The 27,407-nt window shown below is 39.3% G+C and overlaps 2 protein-coding genes across 5 annotated transcripts; both read left to right on the top strand.

Annotated features, from left to right (window-relative positions):
• Positions 1-371: 371 nt before the first annotated feature.
• On the top strand, positions 372-6,777 carry asb5a (ankyrin repeat and SOCS box containing 5a). 4 transcript variants are annotated; one of them, XM_079893166.1, is made up of 8 exons: positions 1,132-1,511; positions 1,672-1,770; positions 3,039-3,118; positions 3,370-3,477; positions 3,880-4,033; positions 4,183-4,317; positions 5,215-5,406; positions 5,510-6,758. In XM_079893166.1, exons 2-8 carry the CDS (start codon positions 1,701-1,703, stop codon positions 5,635-5,637), a joined length of 867 nt encoding a protein of 288 aa, XP_079749292.1. In that variant the 5' UTR covers positions 1,132-1,511; positions 1,672-1,700; the 3' UTR covers positions 5,638-6,758. The 4 variants fall into 4 exon arrangements, with proteins under 4 accessions (XP_079749289.1, XP_079749292.1, XP_079749291.1 ...); XM_079893165.1 differs by having other exon boundaries at positions 1,157-1,511; positions 1,599-1,770; XM_079893163.1 differs by lacking the exons at positions 1,132-1,511; positions 1,672-1,770 and adding an exon at positions 372-641 and having other exon boundaries at positions 5,510-6,777.
• A 10,957-nt stretch (positions 6,778-17,734) lies between these two features.
• On the top strand, positions 17,735-21,814 carry spata4 (spermatogenesis associated 4). Its single transcript, XM_079893521.1, has 6 exons — positions 17,735-17,923; positions 18,237-18,366; positions 18,528-18,646; positions 18,945-19,165; positions 19,296-19,448; positions 21,598-21,814. Exons 1-5 carry the CDS (start codon positions 17,823-17,825, stop codon positions 19,406-19,408), a joined length of 684 nt encoding a protein of 227 aa, XP_079749647.1. The 5' UTR covers positions 17,735-17,822; the 3' UTR covers positions 19,409-19,448; positions 21,598-21,814.
• Positions 21,815-27,407: the final 5,593 nt, after the last annotated feature.

Here is a 27,407-nt window from a genome sequence, read left to right as displayed (position 1 = left end):
ATCAATGTATTCACTTCTTGAGTTACTGCAAAGACTTAGCCTATGTTTGGCTGAAGTAAACAGTGAAAAGAAGTTCAGTGTTATTCTACTCAATTTAACTCAGAAGTGGCTACTGTCTGGGCATTTGTGTGCAGGACAGGTCTGGACCCTCTCCTCTGTCCCCAGTGAGAAGGTCCTTCTCATCACAGAGTCCAAGACCATGTTCTTGGTTGCCTTTTTGGAGACCTGTCTTTGGTGTTCCACGGTAACAAAAAATAACAGCACGATTGTGAATCCACACAGAAGTTTCATTTTTGCAGAACTTTTCCTTTGAAACAATTGATATCCAAATCTTACTTGAGCTGCAGTAAGGACCCAAGTGCATGGGGGGTGCTGTTGGGGTGGCATACAGCAGGTCACTCTGCTTATCCTGCCACAAAACATTCTTAAAACAGCCATGACAGAGACCACTGAGGAATACAGGCCATTCGCAGCACAGCTGTCCAATGTTTACCTCACCATCCTGGCCCTCTTCTGCTTCAAACTTTTCATAAGAATTACCCTTAATCTACTCACACACTTCTACATCATCAAAGGCAACCGCAAGGAGGCTGCCCGGATTTCAGCTGAGTTCTATGAGAATGGTCAAGGCCAAGGGCATGGTAAGTAGAGCGTGCGCTTACATCACTGCTGTGGATTTCATTTCCTATTGCCAACATTTTGCCCTTTTATGATGGCCTGCTTGCTAGGAGGATATACATGGAGCATGGGGAATATTATTATTGCACAATGGTTTTACTGCAGTGTTGATTTATTTATTCATAATAGCTATCATTGCATGTGATAAGGACCACAACAGGGAGTATCTACCAGTTTACATTATGGTATTTTTGGTAAGCTTTTAAAGCACTTAAGTTCACGAGGTATCATTTCTGCATTACAAAGCACACACTTAAGATTCATATTTGTGTGCTTTGCATCACAGCAGGCAACCTACGATCACATGACCACAGATCCTAAACATGCAACATCAAGCACATTAAAGTTCACAAAGTATGCATGCAACCAAAGCCCAGGAATGGCTGCCAGGCTGCTGTTTACAGTGTTGTATAAATAGAATTGAGGCCATGCACCCCCGTCCCCTTTGACTACACAAGAAAGCAGTTATCATGAGTCTATCAAGCACTTGTGCAGCCAGACGCTTGTCTGCTAAAATTTGAGTAGTGCAGTCGATGCCACAGTAGTGAGGGCTTTTGGTGTAAACAAGTTGTCTCGCAGAGGATCTCAGAAAACTGCTTCTCCAAGTTTAAGATCAGGGAGAGAGGAACAGAGATGGGGGAGAGTCACAGGGGATTGCCGTAGTCTGGCATTTACTAAGCAACTTAAGTAGGGCAACTGAGATAAAAACGCCAGACAGCTGTGACTCTTTTAAAGCATTTTTTGAAGAAAATTATAAAAGGAGAAAACATTTTCCTGAAGGGACACAAGCTCTGTCAAAGTGGAAGTCTTGCTGAGCTGGTTAACCAGCCAAGGTTGGTGCTTTGAGATGTTTTTGTGTGTACGTGGATTGACTTACAATATCCTAAGTGCAAAAGTGAGCTGTGTTCTTGAATGTGCAGACTAAAAGAAGAAAAATTGAAAGATACAGATAGTCAACAGAGAGTTGGTCCTGTTTATGTTTTGAACTCGAAGGATAGTATTATACTATAGTTGAGTGAGTGATGAAGGGAGGTGACGATGATGATGATGACGTGTGGAATGCATCAGCAGTTATACTGGATATTGACTCAGGTGTGTACACGCTATATCAGCTTTTGTGATGGTGCTATACATCCCACTTACATCTGAAAATAAACAGAAATTAATGTTTTAAAATAAAGAAACAGTGACAGTATATTAACATTAAATATTAAAAGGAAAGTTCACCCAAAAATGAACATTCTGTCAAAAATTACTCAACCTCATGTCGTTCCAAATTCAAAGACTTTCGTTTATCTTCGGAAAACAAAAAAAAAAGAAATTTTTAATGAAATCTGAGAGATTTCTATCCCTTCATTAACAGCTACTGTATCCAACTACCACTTTGACGCTTCAAGAAGTTCATAAAGAGATCATAAAACAATCCATATGAATTGAGCGGTTTAGTCCAAATTGTCTGAAGAGACACAATATCTTTATAGGATTAACAGATTGAATTTAGGCTTTTATTCGCATAATGTTTATATGTTTATTTTATAAACATTCATAAATGCACACATCAGTTGTGGTAAACGGAAGCTCAAGCATGTTCACTTGATGCGTAAGAACCAATGAGGTTCATTCTCATGTGTTACGCAGCACGTTTGAGCTTCCGCAAAAACCAATGAGGTTTGATCTCACGCCTCGAGCAGGGGCACGTTCAAGTTCAAAACGGTGCGCAACGTTTTGCTACGGTGGGTGTGTCAGAACTGCAGTCCAATCAGCAGCAACATGTATATGCACGCGGTATTAAAATTCAGAAAACAGAAAATTCTTCACAAAGAACACAAAGAATGGCCTTCTCAGCTGCCATAGTTGCAACTCTTGCGTCATCAAAACAGTGTGTTCAACGCATCACCGTTTCTGTTTAAAAAACGTTGTGCAACGTTTTGTCGGGGCTGAACGCGGCCCAGGTTAAGTTGAGCTCATTCTCTGATCAATGTTTATATGTGAATAAAAGCCTAAATTAAATCTGTTCATCATATAAAGCAATTGTGTCTCTTGAGAAAATTTAGACTACCGCTCAATTAATATGGATTAGTTTTGCGATCTCTTTATTATGAACTTTTTGAAACGTCAGTGTCAGTTTTGTAGCTGTCTATGGAGGACAGAAAGCAAAAAGATCTTAATTTGTGTTATGAAGATGAACGAAAGTCTGACATGACATGAGGGTGAGTAAATGATGACAGAATTTTCATTTTTGGGTTAACTAACCCTGTAATATATATATTTGTGGTATTTATACCATGTAGTCAAATTGAACACACACACACACAATTAATTTCTACATTTCCTGGCAAATCACTGTTTTTATTCTCCAGGGTCTTGGGCAGACCGTTCCCCTCTTCATGATGCTGCCAGTCAAGGACGTCTGCTGGCCCTCAAGACCCTCATTGCTCAGGTAATTTCTCATTTAAATGACCTTTAGTTCAACTGTTAGATAAGAAATATGTACTTGTATTAATGTGTGTAGTATTTATACCATGTAGTCACATGCACTCTACTGGATTAGTAATGAAATACACATTTGGTGTAGAGGTGAACGCTGCAATCCATTATGCACCTTAGTGAAAGGGCATTGCTGCCACCATCTGGAATAAAATAATCCTGCACATTCAAATGCAATATTCATTTCTCTTAATCTGTCCTCAGGGCCACAGCGTGAATGTGCTGACAATAGACCACATTAGCCCTCTTCACGAGGCATGCATAGGGAGCCATGTTGCCTGTGCCAGAACCCTGATAGATGCTGGAGCCAACGTTAGTCTCTGCAGGGCTGCTTGGTAACACTTTCATTTCAGAGGTCTTGATTAGCAATGGCCTAGGCTTCTTTTACTGGGTTTAGCATATTTGCTAAATATATTGCCTGTGTTACACTGAAATACAGTATATGTTTATTTATATTGTTTAACTTATTATGTATGTTAAAATATATTTTATTGTATCAATTCAATTATGGATTCTATAGAAATACAGTAGCTTTTTTGTTATATAGCCTAATAATTATATAATGTTTTATATTATATTATATTATATTATATTATATTATATTATATTATATTATATTATATGGTAATAACTTAAACCATAAAATGTGAGATAAAAGGTTGTTTTTTTCAGCATTTCAGTCATTTTGTGAAACATGCTGTTCTGTGTGTTCAGGTAAATGTGACAACTATAGATGGTGTGACTCCATTGTTTCATGCCTGCTCAGCTGGCAGTTTGGCATGTCTAGAGCTGCTCTTGCAGAGTGACGCCAGACCACATGCCCTGGCTATATTCCAGCCTTCACCCATCCATGAGGCAGTCAGCATGGGTGGGTATAAGATTGACACAGAGTAGCCTACCACAGTCCCACACAAATCAAAATTAGGGCTAATAACTATGGTACTCTAATTAGCTGACTTCCTTATAGACTTCTGAAGTTTTTAATATGACATGGTTTTATATGGTCTCTTTCAAAAGGTCACAGCAAGTGTGTGGAGGCGCTGGTTGCATGGGGTGTGGATGTGGATTATGAAATCCCTCACATGGGCACCCCTCTCTACAGTGCTTGTCGGTGTAAGGAGTTCATATGTGCCCGCATGCTGCTTGATGGAGGTAAACATGGCAAAATTCACACTAGCTGTGCGGACAAACAAACAGCAGTTTTATGACAACCTGACAATGAGTAATTCATTTTTCAACTTTAGTGGAGAGTCAGTAGTATGTCAGTATATTTACATGGACAATGCTGAAAGTAAATAAAGTGGAGTTCAGTAACCGAGTCAGATGTTGATTTAGCTGATTTGATTTAGACGGAGCGTCAGCTCAGTGTCAGACTGGTTTAAACCAGTTAATGTGAATGAAAGCAGTTCATAAAAAAGAATCTCATCACAGAATGTAAACTCACATTCACAACTCGAGTTCAATCAATCAATCGAACATTATTTCAAACAAAGAAAGATCACCAATGGAATTTTGAAAATCAAAATGGATTATAAATAATGATGACAACGTTAATTAATACTGCATATAATTTTAAGACGCTTCATAAAAGCCAAACTAAATAAGAGGTGTTTATGTTTAAAAATATCAATATTTTCTGCACCTCTCACTTCCTCTAGGAATATAATGGCTGAATACAGCATCACTAGACGAACCAGACAATCTCAGGGGCCTTCCTTCTTTATAGACTGAGAGCATTTTTTTAAAAGTCATGGTGCAAGTCTATGTAGTGCCTTATAAACTAGTCAAAGAATTATTTGAAAACTAACAGGTAAGGGGGTTAATATGATTTCTTGTGCCATGCGTAGAGCTGCAGATTCATTGCAGAAGGTTAAACTAATATAACTGTGATAGAAATGAAACGCTTATAGGCCTATATCAGTTCTATTCTATCTGTGTATTGTTTTAACCGATATATTGCCCGCTACTAGTTCACACAAAAAATTAGGCTTAATATTCGTAAAATAACCCATACTGTGCTAATATTTTACTGCATTTTCACCATCACAGGTGCAAATGTGCAGAAAGGTGCACATATGGAGACTCCTCTACATGCAGCAGCCCAGAAAGACTGTGTAAGCATAGTTAAGCTTCTGCTGGAATTTGGGGCAGATGTAAACGCACGCAACCTGGAGTATAAACGGCCCGTAGATGTTGCTCCTCCAGGGAGCCTTACAGAGGGCTTCCTATTGATTTATGAAGGTGAGTTAAATGTGCAGCAGCATTATAGACTCAAAAGTGATGTTTTGTTTTGACTTTTGCATGTTTTACTGCATCAGCCCTCACCAGCTTGTTCCTTTTGCAGCGACACCCCGTTCTCTATGCCAGCTGTGCCGTCAGCAAATCAGAGAGAGTTTGGGACGTTCCCGACTACATCTTCTACCACATTTACCCCTCCCTAATGCTATGAAGAACTTTCTACAATATAGATGATCTCATTATGTTTACTGGCAGGCCATTTTAGGATTATCGTATTGTTTGATAGTTTTAAATAAAAGTTGTTTCACTTTTTTCCAATTAATAATAATCTTTGTGGCCTGATTTGACAAGAAGCCAGTGATGTCAATAAATACTTAAATAAAGGTACCTCATCTTGTTTATCTTACTTTAACTTTTTCCACTTTAAACTAATTCCAATGAGTGTCCCTTTAAAGTCACCATGAAATAAAAATGGACAATTCTTATTTTTTTTTTATAGAATATTGCAGCATTTATTATAAATGATTTATTCGTACACATTATTAATTAACTTTTTCAATTCATAACCAGACTCAACCCTGCTTAGCTTCAGTGGGCGACCAGTCTTTGGCTACAGGGTGATATGGCTGCTGGCTTAGTGTGCTGTCTCAATTTCAGCCATAAATGAATAATAAATGTTTGCTATTATGTTCAGTACCTGTCTAGCGATGTATGTTTATGCTGACATATTTTTAAATAATAGTTCATATTGTAAAAACATCTATTGCGTGTCATTATGTGTGAGTTGGCTCGCTTTAGAACTTTCGTTAGTGAGCATCGATGCTTCCTGGTTTTCACGGTGCATTGTGGGACTTTATTGGGAGAGAACGGCTGCATCCGAAATCGCATACTCTCTTGAGTAGGTACTTATTTTGAATTTGAGTAATTACTTCAGGGCTGCTAAAAAAAGTATGTTCTATGTAGTATCATATGCACACCATATCTCGCTGGAGACAGACCACCATATCTTTTTTACCTACAGTACTCTTTTATCAGTAGCCTACTGTGAATTTGGACATAATGCTTTTGTCACATACTGTTTTTTGTCTATTATATAGTAGGGAAGTATGTGATTTGGGACGGAGCTAACATTCCAGGGCACTGGAAGGATTTTGTGATTGAGACAGCGCTGAAAATGGCCGACTCCCTGATCTACTGAACTAGGGAGCTGATTGAGAGGCACCACTTGTCACTCACATGAGACTGTTACAGTATTGTGAAGCATGTGATATGTTCTTCTGATGTAATATGGAAGTTACCCGTGTACATGCTATTTGTGGATAATAAAGCATTAAAAAAAGATTGCAGCAATAGCAAAACACAGTAGTCCCACCCTACATATTTTTTTTCTTGTTCAGAAGCTGTTTTACTCGGGTATATGTAACAATATAGGGGGAGAAAAGACTATTGCAACTTCCATTGCATGCCGTCTTTAAAACTAAAAAGCATATTGAGCGAAGTCTGATCGTCTAGCTATTTATAGGTGTTGAACTCCGAGCCTGTCACATGCACAGCCATTCTTTGAGGCCAAACAAAATAAACCTGCACAAAGAATCATGTGAGAAAAGTGTCCGTCAGTTGTAGTGCTACCCTTTGAAATCTTTCATTCCAAAGAGCCCTTTGAAGTGACCAGTTTTGAGCACTTTGGTTTGAAACGACCCTTCAACATTGAGGCAATGATTGTTCTGACTCCGAAGTGCCCTTCAGAGGTGGATTTATCACGTTTGGAAATTGGAACGCAGCCCATCAATAGACCATATACAGAGCAGCGCCATGACAGGTATGAGGGATATGTGCTGCGTCCCAATTCACCTACTTATACTATGCCCTAAATGTACTCTTTTTGTGAAGAAAAAGTACATACTTTTGAGGGTGCAGCAGAAGAGTAGACAAGCTTTGGGACATACTATCACGTCATAAAATTGCGTTTTTAACGTTTTCTCTCTGTTGCTACATGTCGCCATAAACTGGGATGTCAATCATCTTGTCACAGTTAAAATCTTCCACATTTTATTTCATTTAATTTCCTACCGTATTGGATAAAAGAAGTTGCACGTGCACAGATAACTCTCCTCATAATAATGCATAACAATGCATTTAAAAGTTAATGGCCAAACGTGTCTTTATAAAAGTTCACATTGTTGTTGCAGATGAAATATAGGCCTAATGCGGATAACATTATTATTATTTTTTTTTATCAGATTAAATGATGAACTCAAACCCCTTTATTTAAACCTCTCTACTTTATTTTGTAATGTTTTGAACACTTTTTACTGTTCAAAAAACTAAAATCCTCCAAAGCACACTGTGAAAATCTACTGGAAATAGTAGACCATCGGGACTTCTGGCATACTCTTTTCAACATACTGTGCTTTGGGACACATTTATATTCATCTCACATACTATTTATAATGGATAGTAGGCCTATGGACATTGGGACACAGGGTTAGCGTGTTTTCAATGGCATCCACTGTCAAAAGCTGTAAAGCTCCTAGATCACTTATATAATTTCCCATACCTCATATTTTATGGAGGGGTTTTGTATTTTTTGCAGTGTTTCGTCAGCAGTAGGCCTACAATCCAAAAACACAATACAATTACAGTATGTCTACCCTGCATCAATTGATGACACATTGATGTCCCCATACTATCCATCCTAAACAGTATTTGAGATTAAAATAAGTGTGTCCCAAAGCATATGTTTAAAAGAGTAGGCCTATGCCAGAAGTCTCCGGGTGGTCTAGCCTTCTATTTCCGGTGGATTTTCGAAGTGTGGATCCGTGCTCACTACAGTATGTGAGTTACAGCTATTGCCCATTGCGCTTTGGAGGATCCAGATCAGGGGCCATATTCACAAAGAATTTTAAGGCTAAAAGTAGCTCCTAACTGGCGAATTTAGGAGCAACTCCTAAAAATAATGGGCGTGTCACTCGTAACTTTAGGACTCCTAATTTTTTTGACTAAGAGTAATTCACGAAGCATTTTAGCCCTAAAAGTAGCACCTAAGCCTGGGACAGCTTAAAAGAAGTCGAGAGGACTCCTAACTCACTAAGACCTATTCACAAACCGCTTTCTTTTGGCATTTCACGTTGCGATGTTTTGAAATGCGTATGCGACGGCTACAGGAGCTTCCAATCGCGAGGGAACAATTTTGCATTGTAGGCATAACTAGGGATGCAATAACGCCACCAACAACAACCAAAACTAGGCTACTCATTGCATGTAAACTAATTGTAACGTTTCATTGTGAATCAAATTAAAATGTTCTTCTCTTTGCAAACGTAGGCAGAGGCATATAGTGACAGATTAATTCAATAATGTTGCGAAGATATTGCATCAATCCATATGTTTCATTAGGCTATTTGTTTTGCCTTACTCTTTATTCATTTAGGCTATTTATTCAGTTATTCATCATCTTCCGTCCTTCGCACTACTTGTACACTACACTACGTCCCAGCAAACACATTTACGTTGTGGCAACGTCTGTGGCACGTTGCATTTCTGCTAGGGCAACGTCGCTGTCTACGTGCTCGCAACATTGTAACAACGTAGAATTGTAAGACGTGACAGGGCTGTAGCAACGTTGTTGCGCGACATTCAGCAACTGAGAGACGACGTTCTGGCAATATTTTTATATGCTTGTAAAAAAGGCTATAGTTTGCCGTCAAACCTAACCTCTCTTTATAATTTCTCCCTCTGTATTTGAGGCACACACGGCACCTTACCTGAGCCAATCAGCGTCCAGAAACCTTGAGCATGTGACCTCCCCCGCCCTCACAGAGACAGTATTACAATGCAGCGGGACTCGGAGATTGACGCTGAAGTTACAGCGGTATAAACTGTTTACATACCGCATTTCGGACGAAGTGTTGTGCGTGAATGCAAAAGTAAGTTTGTAATCCTTGATTATACACTGGATGAGTGCTGCATTCGCTCTGGGAAACAAGTTATTGTGCCCGTGATGTAACGTTATATCATAGATGTGTGTGTGTGTTTCCCCTCGTGTATTCATGCCACTCTAGCTCGTATGTTTGTATACATAACTTTATTATTATCCGGACTAGAGTTATACTTCTTTTATTATTACATGTTATGTTATTGTTTGAAGCAGAGTTTGCTGTATATTTTCTATATTTAATGGGAGTTGTGGAAAATTCGCTGCGCGCATGCGCACTCATAATCCAGTCAGAGCAGCGCTATACCATCTTCACAGCATAATAAGGTGTCAGATTACATCTGTGTTGAATATAATATAGGAGTTACAGCCTATCTTACATTTGCTTTCAGTTTGTTTTTATAATAATGTGCATGTTTAATTATTGATGTTAAAATATCTATAATACTACATTATTGCTCATGTTTAATTGTTGTAATTTATCATTTTTATTATTATGTATATTCATGTTTATTTTACTGTTTATTTTATAGAAAACCACACAAACACAACCATACAAGCCAGTCTGTTGAGTGGTGACAATAAATGGGTTATTCCCAGAAAAGTGCATCTTCGTTTGGTCTCTAATCGGACAGTCTTTGGTGGGTCAGCACCCTGAGCTGGCAACTTGTTGTATCAGTGCTACCAATCAGAAGCATTTTTTCATGGTCCTTCGAGCCGGAGATTGGACTTACCAAAGAGATAGAAGATGTCACTATATGAAGAGGATGAGCCAACTGTGCGAGTCAGGAGGAGGACTGTCCTTCCCGCACGTTACGATGAGTACGATCTCACTGGCTTCACCCTCTCTAAGCCTGTTCCAGAACCCATGTCACCACTCACTCATCCAGTCAAACTGGCAGAGAAAGGCGCAACTGGATTCACTCCAGTGCTACCAGGTTATGAAGATGACAATCTGTCGCAGTGGTCCGATGATGAGCGCAAATCTGCATCAGACATCATACGGGAAGAGAATAAGGATCTCCGCAAAGTCCTACAAAGGATACAGCAGGAAAGGGACACAGTTCAGAGCAAAAACGACCAAAGGAGCATCAGACCGAGGACAAGTTTCAAAGTCCTCCACACCATCCAACTCCAGCATCTGCTTACAATAGAGAACCGAGCTCTTCTTACCACTATATGCCACAAGGGGTTCAGAGATTAGAGGCACATTACTCCCATAGACAAGAACACTCAAATTCTCCATATTGGGTCTCTCAAGACATTACAAGACATCCACAAATTCCATGCCGATCACTTACTCCATCACCTCTCCCTGAACGAGAACTGATGTATAGAGGTCCAACCCCCACAATTCCTGACTTTATACATCCTAACCCAAGAGAGTTCTCACGACTGAAAATTGCTCTGGAAAATATCCTCCCAGCTAATGCAACAGAAAGGTTCAAATTCCAGATACTGATGGATCATCTGAAATTAGAGGAGGCTCTGCTAATTGCTGACTCGTACTGCCATTCGCAACACCCTTACACAAGGACGATGGCTGCTTTAGATCAGCAGTATGGTCAGCCACATCAACTAGCTCTACAACGGATTGCAGAGTTAATGGATGGAACGAATATAGCTAGTGGAGACCAGAAGGCCTTTAGACTTTTCGCTCTCAAGGTCCGTTCCCTGGTTGGCATGCTGGAACAATTAGGCAAGAAGGGAACTTTTGAATTACAGTGTGGGTCTCATGTCTCTCGACTGCTTGGGAAGCTTCCACATGACCTCAGATCAGGGTTTCGGAGGTTTGCACATCCACATCATGTGCCCATCCCTACACTTCTGGATTTTGCAGAATGGCTGGAGTTTGAAATCCAAGTTCAAGAGGACACTACAAGGTTTGCAAGTAATCAACGTAGAGGGCCCTTACCACGAACAAGAGAGACTTTCAGAGACTCTAAGCCAGCCGCTAAAAGCACCACAATCTTACTGAACACAGAGAAGGAGAATTCTGAGTCTATGCCATCTGCTTCATCACTTAAGACTTCTCTGAGACCCTACTGCACCTACTGTGACAACAGTAAGCACTCCCTCAACAACTGCACCAACTTCAAGCTGCTTACTAAAGACCAGAAACGAAGCTGGGTCAAAGACAACAACAGATGTTGGCGCTGTGGTAGAACTCATAAGTCAGCAGAATGTAACCTAAAAATGCGATGCAAACAGTGCAACAGTCGACACCTTATGGCTCTGCATGATATCAGTGCTTGGAAGCCAGAGAATCCAAAGCCTGTTCACGATGAAACTGCTGATACCAACACCTGTCTGCTCAACACTATGAATGAGATTCTCCTGATTCATAAACCGCCCACCAGCCGGAAAGTTCTTCTTAAAATCACAAAAGTGATTCTCAGAAATGGAAAACGGAGAATGGATGCATACGCAATCCAGGATGATGGATCTGAGAGAACTATCCTCCTCCACAATGCAGCTCAGCAGTTGGGCCTCAAAGGTCAGCCTGAAGACCTACCCCTTCGAACAGTCAGGCAGGAGTTTCAAGTTCTCAGAGGTGCAGCCGTCTCATTTACAATCTCCCCAATGGCTCAGCCCACCAAACGGTATCGCATCAAAGGTGCCTTTACTGCTCAACAGCTAAGTTTAGCAGAGCACTCACATCCTGTGAATAATCTGAGAAAGAGATATCAACACCTTAAAGGGCTTCCACTATATGATTTTGACGCAGTCTGTCCCGTGCTGCTCATTGGTTCTGATTATCCCCATCTGATCACTCCTGTAGAACCAGTAAGACTAGGCCCTCCAGGGGGACCAGCGGCTATAAAGACACGTCTTGGCTGGACATTACAGGGCCCAGTCCAACACTTTCGGCAGGAGATGACTGAACAGCACTGTCTCTTCACTTCGGTTTCGTTCCCAGAATCAGATCTCTACAAGCAAGTGGAGAAATTATGGCAGATGGACATACTGCCCTGGCGCAACGAAAAGATTTGCATCAGATCCAGACTGGACCAGGAGGCAGTGGACCTCTTGGAAAGGAAGACAATCAGGGTTGAGGTGGATGGTATCAAACGTTACGCAACCCCTCTCTTGCGTGTCAAGAACATGCCTGAACTCAGGGCACCCAAAGAGGCAGTCTTATCACAGCTGAGGGCCACCGAAAAGAGACTGGCAAAGAATCCAGAGCAAGCAGCCGCTTATACTGCTGAGATTTCAAAACTGGAACAAGCAGGCTATGTTAGTAAATTGCCACAGAATGCTGAGCCAGATCCTTCCAGCTCCTGGTACATCCCGCATCACATGGTGCACCACAATGGGAAAACCAGGATAGTTTTCAACTGCTCGTTCCAATATCACGGACAAAACTTGAATGAGCTTCTGCTGCCAGGACCAGTGTTGGGACCATCTCTACTTGCTGTGCTGCTCAGATTTAGGGAACATTCAGTAGCAGTCAGCAGCGACATCAAGGGGATGTTCCACCAAATTCGACTACTTCCAGAAGACAAACCACTCTTGCGTTTCCTCTGGAGAGATCTGGATATACAGGAACAACCCAGTGTGTACGAATGGCAAGTCCTCCCATTCGGCACTACCTGCAGCCCCTGCTGTGCCGTATTTGCACTCCAGAAACACGTCCTTGATCATAGCCTGCCTGGAGATGATGTCTGCAATTCGGTGCTGAAATCCTTTTATGTAGACAACTGCCTACAAAGTTTCACTTCAGCAGAAGAAGCAAAGTGTTACGTTGACAAAATAAGGAACCTGCTGGCAGATGGAGGCTTCGAGCTGAGGCAGTGGTCCAGCAATGCCCCTTTAACTATAAGTCACCTGCCTCACAATGCAATTTCGGACAGTGCAGAACTCTGGATTTCACAAGGCCAAACAGACACCCATGAGTCGACATTGGGGCTCCTCTGGAACCATCAGTCTGACACAATCTCCTACAAATACCGTGCCAAAGGCAGTAGTGAGACTACCATGCGTAACATATATAGAATCCTAGCCAGCCAGTACGACCCGTTGGGTTACCTCATCCCCTACACCACACGCGCCAAGATCCTCGTTCAACGATTGTGGGACAAAAAACGGGATTGGGATGATCCACACTTGCCCACAGATCTGCTACAAACCTGGACCGAATGGGAGGAGGAGCTACCAGCCCTACAGAATATCGTTCTTCCTCGGTGTTACAGTAGCCCCACCAAAGACACAAAAACGAGCCTAAGAGATATACATGTTTTCTGTGATGCCTCCGAACGTGCCTATGGCTCTGTGGCATATCTTAGAACAGAGGATCAACATGGGCAAACAGAGGTAGCTTTCTTAACAGCAAGATCACGTGTAGCCCCAAAGAAACAACAATCTGTTCCCCGACTGGAACTGTGCGCTGCACTGACAGGAGCTCAACTTGCCAAAGTACTCAACAATGAGTTAGACCTGCCCATACGCCAAACGATCTTGTGGACCGATTCCACTACGGTCCTCACATGGTTACAATCGGACTCCTGCCGATTCAAAGTATTTGTTGGGACTCGGGTGGCAGAAATTCAGGACCTTACAGAACAACACAGCTGGCGATATGTACCCTCCGCCAACAATCCGGCCGATGACATCACTCGGGGAATGAGTCTGCGCGAGATTGGCCCGGACAAACGCTGGTGCCAAGGACCGCCTTTCTTAAAAGATCCAGCCAACCTGTGGCCTGTTTGCCCCAGTCCAGTTGAAATAGATGATAATGAACTTCGCAAGATTGGGTCCAGTACTCTAATCTGTTTCACCTCCTCTGAATTCAGTCAGTTTAAGTCTTTCGAGGAGCTAATCGAGTCCACGGCTCTTCAAGAGGCCAAAAATGGTGAGGCCACAGCCAGTGACTACAGAAGTGCAGAGATCCGTGTTTTGCAGCAAGCACAGCAAGAATGCTTTTCATCAGACTTAGAACAACTAAGGACAGGTAAACCACTTTCACGGAACAGTCGACTAGTCGCACTGGCCCCAGAACTTGATGGAGAAACCAAATTAATCAGAGTTGGCGGACGTTTACGGCATAGTCCCTACCTTGAACCTGACAACATGCACCCTATAGTACTGGATCCAAAGCACCCCATCACGAAACTTATCATCCAAAGTTATGACTCCAAACTTTGTCATCCAGGTCCTGAGAGGGTGTTCGCTGAACTCCGCCGTAAATATTGGGTTCTACGGGGTAGAGAGGCCATCAAGCATCTGCAGCGAGAGTGTGTGCAGTGCCAAAAATGGAGGAAAAAACCAGAGGTACCTAAAATGGCGGACCTCCCGCCAGCAAGACTACGTCTGTTCAAGCCCACCTTTTACTCCACTGGTGTGGACTGCTTTGGCCCCTATACCGTTAAAGTGGGTCGACGCAGTGAGAAAAAATGGGGAATAATTTTCAAATGCCTCACCACCAGAGCAGTATACATTGACATCCTCCATAGTCTGGAAGCCGACTCCTTCCTTATGGCTCTCAGACGATTCACGGCTAGACGAGGAAAACCCCATGAGCTCTTGTCAGATCAAGGCACAAACTTCAGAGGAGGTGAAAGGGAGCTAAAGGAAGCTTTTACAGCTCTTGCTCCAGATCTGCAGAGACATCTGGCTAAACAACAAATTGAATTCCATTTCAACCCTCCTAGCTCACCCCACTTTGGAGGTTGTTGGGAGCGAGAAATTCGCTCCTTGAAAAATGCACTGATGGTGACTCTAGGAACTCAATCAGTGACTTTTGAGGTCCTTCAAACTGTGTTGGTGGAAATTGAAGGAATCTTGAACTCCAAACCACTGGGATATACATCATCTGATGTTTCTGATCCTGACCCCATTACCCCAAATTGTCTCCTAATGGGGCGGCCAGATGCTTCACTCCCCTTGACAGTATATCCCCAGTCTGAGCTGATCAGCCGACGGCGATGGCGTCACAGCCAGATCCTTGCGGACCAATTCTGGAGACATTACCTCAAATTCTACCTCCCGGGTCTTCAGAACCGCCAAAAGTGGCGAAAGGACACTCCAGACATCCAGGTTGGCACTACAGTGTTGATTATCGACCCTCAACTACCCAGAGCTCTCTGGCCTGTGGGGAAGGTGTCAGAAGTATTCCCTGGAGCTGACACCAGAGTGAGGACAGCCAAGGTTCAGGTGGGAGAAAAAACATACACTCGACCAGTTGCACGACTTATACAATTACCTGTTATTCCTGATTAAAGTAATTGTAACTGACAGTAGATTAAAAAGCCTTTTGAATGTGTACATATTTCCTTACGGAAATCTGGGGGCGGCTGTAAAAAAGGCTATAGTTTGCCGTCAAACCTAACCTCTCTTTATAATTTCTCCCTCTGTATTTGAGGCACACACGGCACCTTACCTGAGCCAATCAGCGTCCAGAAACCTTGAGCATGTGACCTCCCCCGCCCTCACAGAGACAGTATTACAATGCAGCGGGACTCGGAGATTGACGCTGAAGTTACAGCGGTATAAACTGTTTACATACCGCATTTCGGACGAAGTGTTGTGCGTGAATGCAAAAGTAAGTTTGTAATCCTTGATTATACACTGGATGAGTGCTGCATTCGCTCTGGGAAACAAGTTATTGTGCCCGTGATGTAACGTTATATCATAGATGTGTGTGTGTGTTTCCCCTCGTGTATTCATGCCACTCTAGCTCGTATGTTTGTATACATAACTTTATTATTATCCGGACTAGAGTTATACTTCTTTTATTATTACATGTTATGTTATTGTTTGAAGCAGAGTTTGCTGTATATTTTCTATATTTAATGGGAGTTGTGGAAAATTCGCTGCGCGCATGCGCACTCATAATCCAGTCAGAGCAGCGCTATACCATCTTCACAGCATAATAAGGTGTCAGATTACATCTGTGTTGAATATAATATAGGAGTTACAGCCTATCTTACATTTGCTTTCAGTTTGTTTTTATAATAATGTGCATGTTTAATTATTGATGTTAAAATATCTATAATACTACATTATTGCTCATGTTTAATTGTTGTAATTTATCATTTTTATTATTATGTATATTCATGTTTATTTTACTGTTTATTTTATAGAAAACCACACAAACACAACCATACAAGCCAGTCTGTTGAGTGGTGACAATAAATGGGTTATTCCCAGAAAAGTGCATCTTCGTTTGGTCTCTAATCGGACAGTCTTTGGTGGGTCAGCACCCTGAGCTGGCAACTTGTTGTATCAGTGCTACCAATCAGAAGCATTTTTTCAATGCTGTTATATCCCCCATTTAGCATTTTGTTATGTAATTATATACTTTTTATAGTTTATTGTTTATCTATATTATTATTTAATGGGGCTATCAACACCTGCAAGTGTACACTTTGAAGAGTAAAAATGACAGAAGGTTTCGTTAATTCAACTTTATTAAAACTGCATATCAAATTGCACTTCCAAAAGTAATAGGCATTTGTGAAAAAAGAAAAAAAACGAAATAAACGAATATACAAATTTATTTTAAGTATAATAAATAAAACATAAAAAGCAAAGGCAGATCAGAACATTTAATGAACAAAACCGGGTCTGTATAGGCTATGGCAGACAGTAAGTTAGCCGAAAGCCCGGCCGATAGAGGTCGGTAACCGGGGAAACATCCACAAATCCAGAGGAGCAAAGAAACGAATGAGATAGCGGAAAAAATCAAATGACAAACTATAAACAGTGCAAGCGGCTACATTAATCACATTAGAAATGAAAGTTGTAGGTTGTGTTTGATAGCTGAGGAAGGCAGGTTTTGATAAAGGGGTTTGCCTGAGTGACTAATAATCAACATTTAAGCTGATATAAAAATATTTATGTAATGTTATCCGGGACCGAGTTATATTTCATCAGCAACAACAACATTAACTTTTGTAAAGATCCGTTTGGACATGAACTTTTAAATGCATCTTATGAAAATGAGGAGAGTCTCCGCATGAAAGACCCGTGACTGCAGATCAACGTGCTGCATTTCTCTTCGATACAGTAGAAAATGAAATGAAATGAAATGTGGAGGATTCTATCTTTGACAAGATGATTGACAGGTCAGTTAACGTGATAGGATGCGTGTAACAAATAAGCGACAGAGAGAAACCGTTAAAGACTGAATTGTATGAAGATAGTATGTCCCAAAGCATGTCTTCTGCTACACTCTCAAAGGTATGTACTTTTTCTTCACAAAAAGATTACATACTTTTAGGGCGTAGTATAAGTAGGCGAACTGAGACGCAGCAGTCTATCCCTGACAGCCTGGCTGCCTGGCTCCCTTCTTTTACTGTCTATGCCTGGCTCTCATTTCCGTTAAAAACCAAAGATGGCGCTGCTGTGAATAAGGTCTGTACAGATCAATCATATGATCTGCCAGCAGGTGGCAGCACATCAACTTCAGCGCGTGTCCCCGGGCTTGTTTCCATGCAACTCTCTTCGCCAAACAAACGAATCGTTTCTGTCGTTACCCTTAGAAATGGCCTATTCACAGTCGCCTAAGAAGGCTGGTATACCACGAGAGGTTTTGAAATGGCTGCAAAGTCTTGATTTATCGTTTTTTCCAAAAAACGTCCGCAGGTGAGTTACGTTTGAGAAGATAACAGCGTCTCTGCAGTCGCACAAGCTTTAACAATTTAGTGGATCTCAATGTATTTGAACATAAAATCTTAAATATGGCATATCGCTTGTTAGTTTAGATTTCTAATCAAGTAACGTATAACTCATCATTTCAGTTCTATTTCGCTGTTTAGTCAACTTCCGGCTACGTTTTGAACTAATGAAACACTTGGTTTAATGAAAGGACAAATTTGAATGAAAAATAAACAAATATGAATTACCATTAAAGATGAAATGTGCTATACACGTGCCTTGCTCTCTTTTTTGACCAAAGAGACTTTTCCAACGGATACCTAGTGGCGGAAATATTTTCCTGGTATTTCCCAGAGGATTTTCATATGCACTCCTATGACAATGGAACTTCCTTGGCTACCAAACAATCAAACTGGTCCCAGATTGAGAAAGTGAGTTTGATACCCTGCAGAAATGATCACCAAATGACATGAAAATAATTGTTAATTTAATTTGTATTAATGTTCTTTGATATGTCTATTATGCTTTGGCCTTTTTTCTTCTTAAAATATTCCAGTTTAATAAAGATCTTGCCTCTTTGGTTGTTTAAAAGTTTATTGTGAAGCAAAACATCAGTCTGATGAAGGAGATCATAGATGGCACAATCCACTGTAAACCTGGAGCTGCAGAGCTTCTTGTGCAGGAGATTTACAGCATTCTGACCAACAGAAGGTGAGCTTTCCTTTTTACTTTCTCATCAGATTATATAAACCAAATTATAACCAAATAGCATTTTTGCCATTGTTGTTGAAAACTCACATTTTGTTTTTCTCTATTCTGGTATATAAAGCCCACTTCTCATGATATAATCCATTTCCGATGGATAAAAACTAATGCTTTAAGTGTGTAATATAAATATGCAAATTGGCTTGCAGCCATGATTTCGTAATGAGTCACATATGCTTCAAAGGCTAAGGACTAATTAATGTCACACCTTGTCTTCATTTGGGTTGTTTTATGCTTCCTGCAGGATCCAAACCATCCAGAAGGTGGAGCAAGGCTTCACAGACAAGGCTTATCAAGACCAGTTGCCCATGGTGGCTCGTTCCACAGCCTCAGTGGCCATTAAGAGCAACTTGAGACTCAGTGAGGTTATAGCTGAACCAAATATTTTCACCAACCAGTGCAAGGTCCTTGCAATCATACACCGGCACATAGAACAGAGAAAAGAGGAGAGAACCCAAGACCCAAGTGAGTAACACTCATTGACTCATTTCTGTTTGCCTCAAGATGTGTGTCATGTGAAAGGATGTGTTATTGTATAGTTCATGTCGTATTTTCAGTAAACAGTACATTGAATTTTCTGTGTACTTCTTGATAGAACGATTCGACGTTAAGCCCACTCTTGGAGAACAGGCTGTCAGATTGTCTCCACTGTTAGCCCACAAGAGCGAGCCAAACCTGCTGATGAACACCAGTCAAGCAGCTTGTTAAGTGCCTGGCCCTGCATTCCCAACAGAAGGATGAGATATACGTAAGCCAAAAGCCTTAATCAGGGTTCCTCAAATCCAGTCCTGAAGGGCCACTGCCCTACAGAGTTTAGCTCAAACTCTGAAAACTCACCTACCTATGGCTGTGTCTGCAATCGCCCCCTATACCCTCATTCACTATTCCCTACATTATTGAGTGAATGAAAAACAAATAATCATTTGAAACTAAGCAAACTGGCAAACTGGAACTCTTTCATGGAAACTAGCATGTATAAGTTACCTTAATCAAACAATTTAATAATCAAGTAAAAAGAAAATTATACCTGTATGATATCACACTGTAGCCACATTGGACCAGCGGTTTGGAAAATGGATGAATGGATGATTCAGCTGTGGGTGCCATCTTCAGGTCAGACACAGGAATTCATTCGGCATGACCCTTACACAGTGCATTATGGGCATTCTCTAGCCGTTGAGTGTATGGCCCTGTCCCAAATGGCACACTTATGCACTTACGGTCTTGTGGACAATGGCTGCCATGCACGGGTGTCTGTTTAGTCCATGAGACCGTAGGATGTCCATTTCTCATTTTAGGTTTCAGAAAGGTTGCCTTCAGACCCCCTTTGCGGTCGAGATGCGCCCTCGCACTTTGTCAGAGCCTACACTGAAGCGAGCTCCGCAGCAGACTTCCCTATTTAAGGGTAGGGGGGGTGATTTTGGACACAGCCTGTGATCCTGAAGACCTTGATTAGTTTGCTCGGGTGTGTTTGATCAGGTTTGGAGCTAAACTCTGCAGGGCATTGGCCCTCCAGGGCAAGATTTGAGGAACCATTTGCTGCATCCGAAATTGCATACTATCTTGAGTAGGTACTCATTTTAAACAAGTAATTACTTCACAACTTCTAAAAAGGTATGTTCTAAATAGTATGAATGTGTGTTGTATGAATATAATGTTGTCATTATCATGTGATCTACTAGTGTCAGTTGTGTCGCTTCACTGCCATTCACAAATCCTCTGCTGTGGCCTCATGGATTAGTAAAGTGTCCATCGTGTGCACACTTCAGAATCTCACCGGAAGTAACCATGTGTGAATGAAAATGCATATTTGTCATTTTAACAGAACTTAGGGCTGGTGATGCTTGAGATGTTGGTCATTCAGTGTTTCTGTAAAAAAAAAAAAAAAGAACAATTAACTGATAAAATTATATTACTAATTCTACTACTGATAACAATATAAAACACGCTAAGGTCTGATGCCTTCACATTTCAGTTTAAGGTGCATCAAATACTGTACACTGCATAAAGTGCACATCCATTGAGTTGAATTGCACAAGTCTCAAGTGCTCAGTCAGAGTGAAGGCGAGTGATACTTCTAACTCAAACACTGGCGAGTGAAGTCTAACAATTCATTAGCCAAGGGCTGGTGATAAACCTTATTTAGTCGCCTAAAATGTTGTCGCATATTCAAGTGAATTACTTGCATTGTAGAGGGTTTCTACTCTTTTATGAGTACTGTGAATTCGGACATACTACTTTTGACCATAATATTTCAGACCATTTTGCTTAACTGTTTGAAATGAAAGGACTCAAAAGAGTCATTCATTTGCACTAGTTATGCTTTAAAACAGGCAGTTTCAAAATACAGGAATGACTGCTGAAATATTGTGTGAGAAAATTTGTTGTTGTAGAGAGTGTCAATGTTATCGCACTACTTAAATAAAATAACTTCTCTGTTGAACAGTTAGTCTCTAATGGTTTAAAACATTTCTGTGGAGAAATGTCATTAGACTAATCTACAAATAATTGATTACTGGTGGTAGCAACACTACTGCCCAACAGTGTTGCTATTGTGAACTAAAACTATTACAATTTGTTTTCATTAGCTGAAATAAAACATTAATATTAGATGAGAAATGAAATAGAAATGTTACTACTGAAATAAAATGTTTAAGTTAAATTGCTAAAACTACTAAAACATTAAAATAAATTAAAGCTAGAAATATATAAAAAATAAAAAAACACTTATAAACATGATAAAAGCACACAACGAAAAGATAAAAGCTAATTAATAAATACTATAATAGTGCATAAATAATACTAAACATTTGAGACCAGTGTTGGGCAGCAGAGTTTTTTTGTTGTTGTTGTATTTATCTGTATTGTATTAAGGGAATGTTTGTGTTTTTGTGCAGGTTCAGTGGCGTCTGGATTCAGAAGCAAATGCTTTGCGGATATTGGAGGCAAATAATGAGACTGTTTAAGGTAGATGTCCAACGAAGGTCTTCAAAGCACATTCAAAATGAGGCCCTAGATATCTGAGCACAAGATTCATTCCCACAATAAAAAAAGTCTAACAAGCATACACATCAGTATGGATGCTGCTTTTGTTGTCAATGCTTGAACAGAACACATCAAAACAAAATTGTTTTGTTTATCAGGTTCTAAAGGCTTGTTCAGTTTGGCATTGGATTAGAATTTTCTACATTGGAATAGCTTCACCATACAGGTCAACAAATCCATTGTGATTTACTCATAAAGTTTCAGTAAAGGAATAGTTCAACCAAAACTTTTTATTTTTATTTTTATTTCATTGATACATAAATATATATATATTTTCTTCTGTAGAAGGCAAGAGTACAATATGTAAAAAAAAAAAATATATATATATATATATAATTCAGAAGAGTTCAGATGCAAAAGCCTCTAAATGCCATCTGAAATTTCTTCTAGAATGATCATTTTTATCAAGCTTGTATATTTAAATTCAGTAATTTCACTTAAATGACAATTAATAGGTAATCTTCATTGCCATTAAAGTGAAATTATTGAATTTAAATATACGAGCTTGATAAAAATGATCATTCTATAAGAAAATTTCAGATGGCATTTAGAGGCTTTTGCATCTGAACTCTTCATATATATATATATATATATATATATATATATATATATATATATATATATATATAAAATATTAGTATATCAGATTATCTGAGATTGGTAACCCCAGCTGCTCCAGAAAGGGCCATAAAAGTCTGCACACATTTTTCATATGGTCTTATAAAGCCAAATTAAGAGGAACAGAGTGGAATTGAAATTATTCACTCAGTCTGTTTTCATCCATAGATCTTATTCATGCTTTTGCTAATTCAGACCCAATATATCATGATATTTGAACCAACAAAGTTTATGAACAATTATTTTCCTCTTTCTCCTTATGTAATGTTTCTATGTTTATTCTCCATGAGTAATAACAGTGAGCAACAGGAAACAATAATATAGCACATAAGTGGTTTGAACTTTTTTTCTATGATGGTTTTTATCTTTGGAGCTTTGAAGAGTTGGGTATTCTCTTGCTCTATGAAAAAGAGCACTCTGGCCATTTTCCTTGAAATCTTCTTTGGTGTTCCATAGAAGAAAAATAAATCGTATAGGTTTGTAACATCATTTGAGCACACTGCCTGGAGCTAGTATCATAAAATGGCAATTAAACAAGCATGAGGTTTGATTGTCTTTTTGGAAAAGCATAAATTCAGCATTTATTGTTTAACCCCAGCAGCTCTCAGGCCTGTTGTTGCATCTCTGTTATCTCTGTATTGAGAGGGCTCTGTTTTCTTTGAAAGCCGCAACATGTTCTCTTCCCCGCTTCACCCAAGGCCCACTGCAAATTAGACCTTCATTTAGCAAACCCACCGTGAGACAGGCAGGTTTTAGGCAAGTTGCCCGGGTGCCTGTTTACCCCCTCTGCTTCTCTCCCCCTTGTACACACACAAACACAGTGTCACACAGTCTCTTTCACTCTCACACGGTCGCTACCGCTGTCAAACATAAAGAGTGTATCTGTCGTGTTACCATGCATCTTTCAGACTCAATTCATAGCATAAGGTTGCCATGGATATCTGAGGCGAGCATACTGCTTTTCATGAATGTGCCCAGAAATGAACTTTTTAGACCGCCTCGTCTCTCTCACGCTCACTCTGTTTTTCTCACCCTCCTCCCCATGTTGTTTTATGTCTGGTATGGGCATTTAAAAACCAAATAATAGGCTTTGTGCAGAATAAAATGTCATGAGATGTGAATGGTATGACCCTGAATGCAGTCATTTAATGTTATTAAAATCAGTCTCCGCTCTCATTGATGGTCAACAATAACAGGAAATTAAAGTAGGAAAAAAACCCCATTAATCTATTAAATTATGATTTGTTTTAGTGACCTATCATTTCTGTTGTAATTTTCGCACTCTGATGTCATTCTAAACCTGTATGACTTTCTTTCTTCTATGAAACATGTTTCACTGTGTTTTAATGGAGTCCAATGTTACAATATCTTTTATGTTCCACAGAAGAAATAAAGTCAGTGCTGGAACAACATGAGGGTGAATAAATGACGACAAAATGTTTAAATCTGGTTGAATTATTCCTCTAGGAAAATAAACCAGCGCCATTTGCATATATGCATTACGTCTATACATGTTAAACAGCTCTTTCGAATGCTTCATTCTAATTAGTACACTGCAGAATTCAATCTTTTTGTTTAATAAAGGCAACTTTCATTGTGCCGGTGCTACTTTCATATCTCACATATCACGCTGTCTCTCTTGTCATTTGTGCCATCATGTGACTCAACAGAGTGGAGAACTACACCACATTTGCATGATTTCAACGTCACCATCACTAAGCTTCCGACAACTCTTTCAGTCTTTGTTAAAAAAACTATTTTCCTTAAAGTTTGAGTTATTATAGTTTGCAAGAGCGCTATTATAAGCACAACGAGGCTGTGAAAGCGGACTTGTGTGTAGATGAGTTTACTTGTTCGCCTGAAGACGTTATACATGTTCTCGACAACCTCTGTAGTCCCATTTAGACACTGAAAAAACAAGACATTTACAAGACATGGAAATATCTTGAGCTTGTTCACCACAGTCCTTATTTCAATCATTTAACTAAAAACCCGTTCAAAAACACATTGACTTCAGGTCAATGGAACCGGAAGTGCTAAAATATAAATTCATTTCTGGGTTTTGGCCAACAAATACATTGTCCCCGCACCACTCTATGTGTCTACGTATTGTTTTAAAAATGACTTCTGAGAACATCTGTATTAATTTTATAGTTAGCTAAACCCTTTAAAGGATGGCTAGAAGCTTAGGAGTCTCCAGTTAAACTTAAAATAGAAAGTCTCTTATGCTCACTAAAGCTGCATTTCATGGAAAATACAGTAATATCGTAAAATACGATTAAAATCTAAAATAACTGATCTCTATCATAGAAATATTTAAAAATGTAATTTATTCCTGTGATGTCAAAGCTGAATTTTCAGCACTTCAGCGTCACATGATCCTTCAGAAATCGTTCTATTATGCTGATTTGCTGCTCAAGAAACATTTCTTATTATTAATTATTCTTAATATTCTTATTATTAATTACTAACAGTTGTGTTGCTTAATATTTTTGTGGAAACCTTGATTCATTTTTTCAGGATTATTCGATGAACAAAGAGTTCAAAAGAACAGCATTTATTTAGATTTTTTCTTTTTTTTTTTGTAACAATGTAAGTCTTTACTGTCACTTTTGATCAATTTAATGCATCCTTGCCAAATAAAAGTATTATTTCTTTAAATTTTATTTCATTTAAAAAATAAAATCTTTATGACCCCATACTTTTGAATGGTACTATTTCTTGGATTGGATTATTAATACTGTAGCAGTTTATTTTTTTTATTTTTTTCTGGTTTAATGGACTTGTAGCTAAATCCTTATGATAATCTGCAAGTAAGATCATGAACTATATGACTTTATTTATTTATTTAGCTGTGTATATTAATTCAGGCGTCATCATACAATAAACCCCTTCAGGGTGATACTAGACCCTGACGGGAAGCAAAGGAGAGCCCTGTCAAGGTTTATTTTGCATTAACTTACACATTAAGCATGATGTTCTGTGCTCTCTGTGCATACATGTATGTGTGTATGCGCTGCCTCTTGAACAGGCGATATCTAAAGTAGGTTTCTATGGTAACAAGTCAGCTAGAGCTACAATCGTGCGGGAGATGGTGGCGCTCACTGCAAGCATTTCAGAATAAACGCACACTGGAACACATTTTGTGTGATGCTTTCCAGTGCCAACTAACTGCATGTAGACGGCTAGATGCCCTTGTAGAGGCCATCTTAGCCATCTGTTGTGTGTTTTTTTCATCTGGGCCTGCAGTGCAAAATAAGGAGGATGCATGTATTTGAGAGTTAGAAGAGGGGGGTTCGGATTCATGTGTTTAATCCAGACATGAACATGATTAGCCAGAAGGGGATTGGGTGTTAAAGTATCGCTCATTAACTTTTGGTTTTCCCCTCTAAAACACACCCCATTCTCATTGCCTGTGCATCACACATTAACACATGCACATACGAACAACACACACACTTGGCGGCGAGAGCCAACGTCTCTCTCCCACCACCTTCCCAGAAAAGCAGCATCATCAGGGACCAGGGTGTGGCTGTATTTGTGCCGGCATAGACTCCATGACATGTGGCAATCACATTGGAGATCATTTTTTTTTTTTTCTGTTAATTCCTGATAAAGTTATATCAATACATTTAATTTGGTATAATTAAATTCTAGAATTTATTAAATAACATAAATTATGTATACAATTTATATATAATTTAATAATATTCAATATTTTAATAAGAGCAGATTTTTTTACACAACTGTTTACATTGATAATAATAATAATAAATGTTTCTTGAGCATCAAACCAGTATCAATGATTTTTGAAGGATCATGTGATACTGAAGACTGGAGTAATGATGCTGAAAATTCAGCTTTGACATCACAGGAATAAATTACATTTACAAATATAAAACATATTTTACATTGTCTAAAATATTTCACAATATTACTATTTTTGCTGTATCAAACAAATGCAGCATTGGCGAGCATAAGAGACTTATTAAAAAAAATATTTAAAAAAATCTTACCGATCTAAAACTTTTGAACAGTAGTGTATATATAATAAATATAAAATGTCTAATATATAGCGTCACTGTATATTAGATATTTTATTTGCTATCATTAAATTAGATATTATTATTAAATATATCATATATCACCATCAAATATTTTATATGCAGTGTATATATATGTGTGTGTGTGTGTGTATATATATAATATTTGATTATATCATTACATGTTAATTAAATCGTCTGAAAATATACTATTATTCATTTACAAGTAGATTTTGTAATTGACAAAAGAAGATTTTTAACAGCTTTTTTAACAATTAATGCCTAAAGGCAACATTTTGGATGTCTTCCTTATCTGATCCATCCATGTGATGTATTGGAGTCTCCGCCATTGAGCTGATGAGTTGAATCAGATGTGTTTGACTGTCTTAAATGCCTTGTGTGATTATAGAGCACAGAAAGCCTATTATATTTAGTGTTAAATATTATAGTCTACATTTGGTGTTTTGTGCCTGTGCAGTGATGCTATTCTTGAAATAGATCACTATATATGTGGGCACTCAAGGCAAGAATGTTAAACATGGCGTAGCAGTATCAACACATCAGACAAATTGTTATTGTCAGAAGACATGCATGATGGGGGGTAGAGTTAGGGGCTGTTCACACAGAATGTGTCCTAAGACACTTTCAGTAGCAACTGCACCCCAGTGGCATACTAAATGCTATTCTTGGATTCTAACTAAGAAAGTCGACCTTCACAATTTTAGAACTTAAAACTGCCTGTAGAAAGTAAATCTGTCAGCATTTTGGCCAGGACATGTTGATGTATCTTTCAAAGTGTCAGCAGATCATAAGCCAGTATTTAAAGTAATGGGGCCAGTAAAAACTCAAGTACTCATTGCAACGCAAATAGAGTCATTTCTAGACTGCAGATAAACATCCATAACAATTGGCTGGAATTTCTGTATTAGAAATGATTTAAAAGAGCTGTTTAGATAAATTTTCTAGTGATTCATATTTTATAAATTAGTGATTACATGAGA

Source organism: Squalius cephalus, assembly GCF_949319135.1.
Source record: "Squalius cephalus genome assembly, chromosome: 14".
Taxonomy (NCBI): domain Eukaryota; kingdom Metazoa; phylum Chordata; class Actinopteri; order Cypriniformes; family Leuciscidae; genus Squalius; species Squalius cephalus.
Note: the sequence above shows the minus strand (reverse complement) of the source record. Positions and strands in the feature narration are given on the sequence as shown.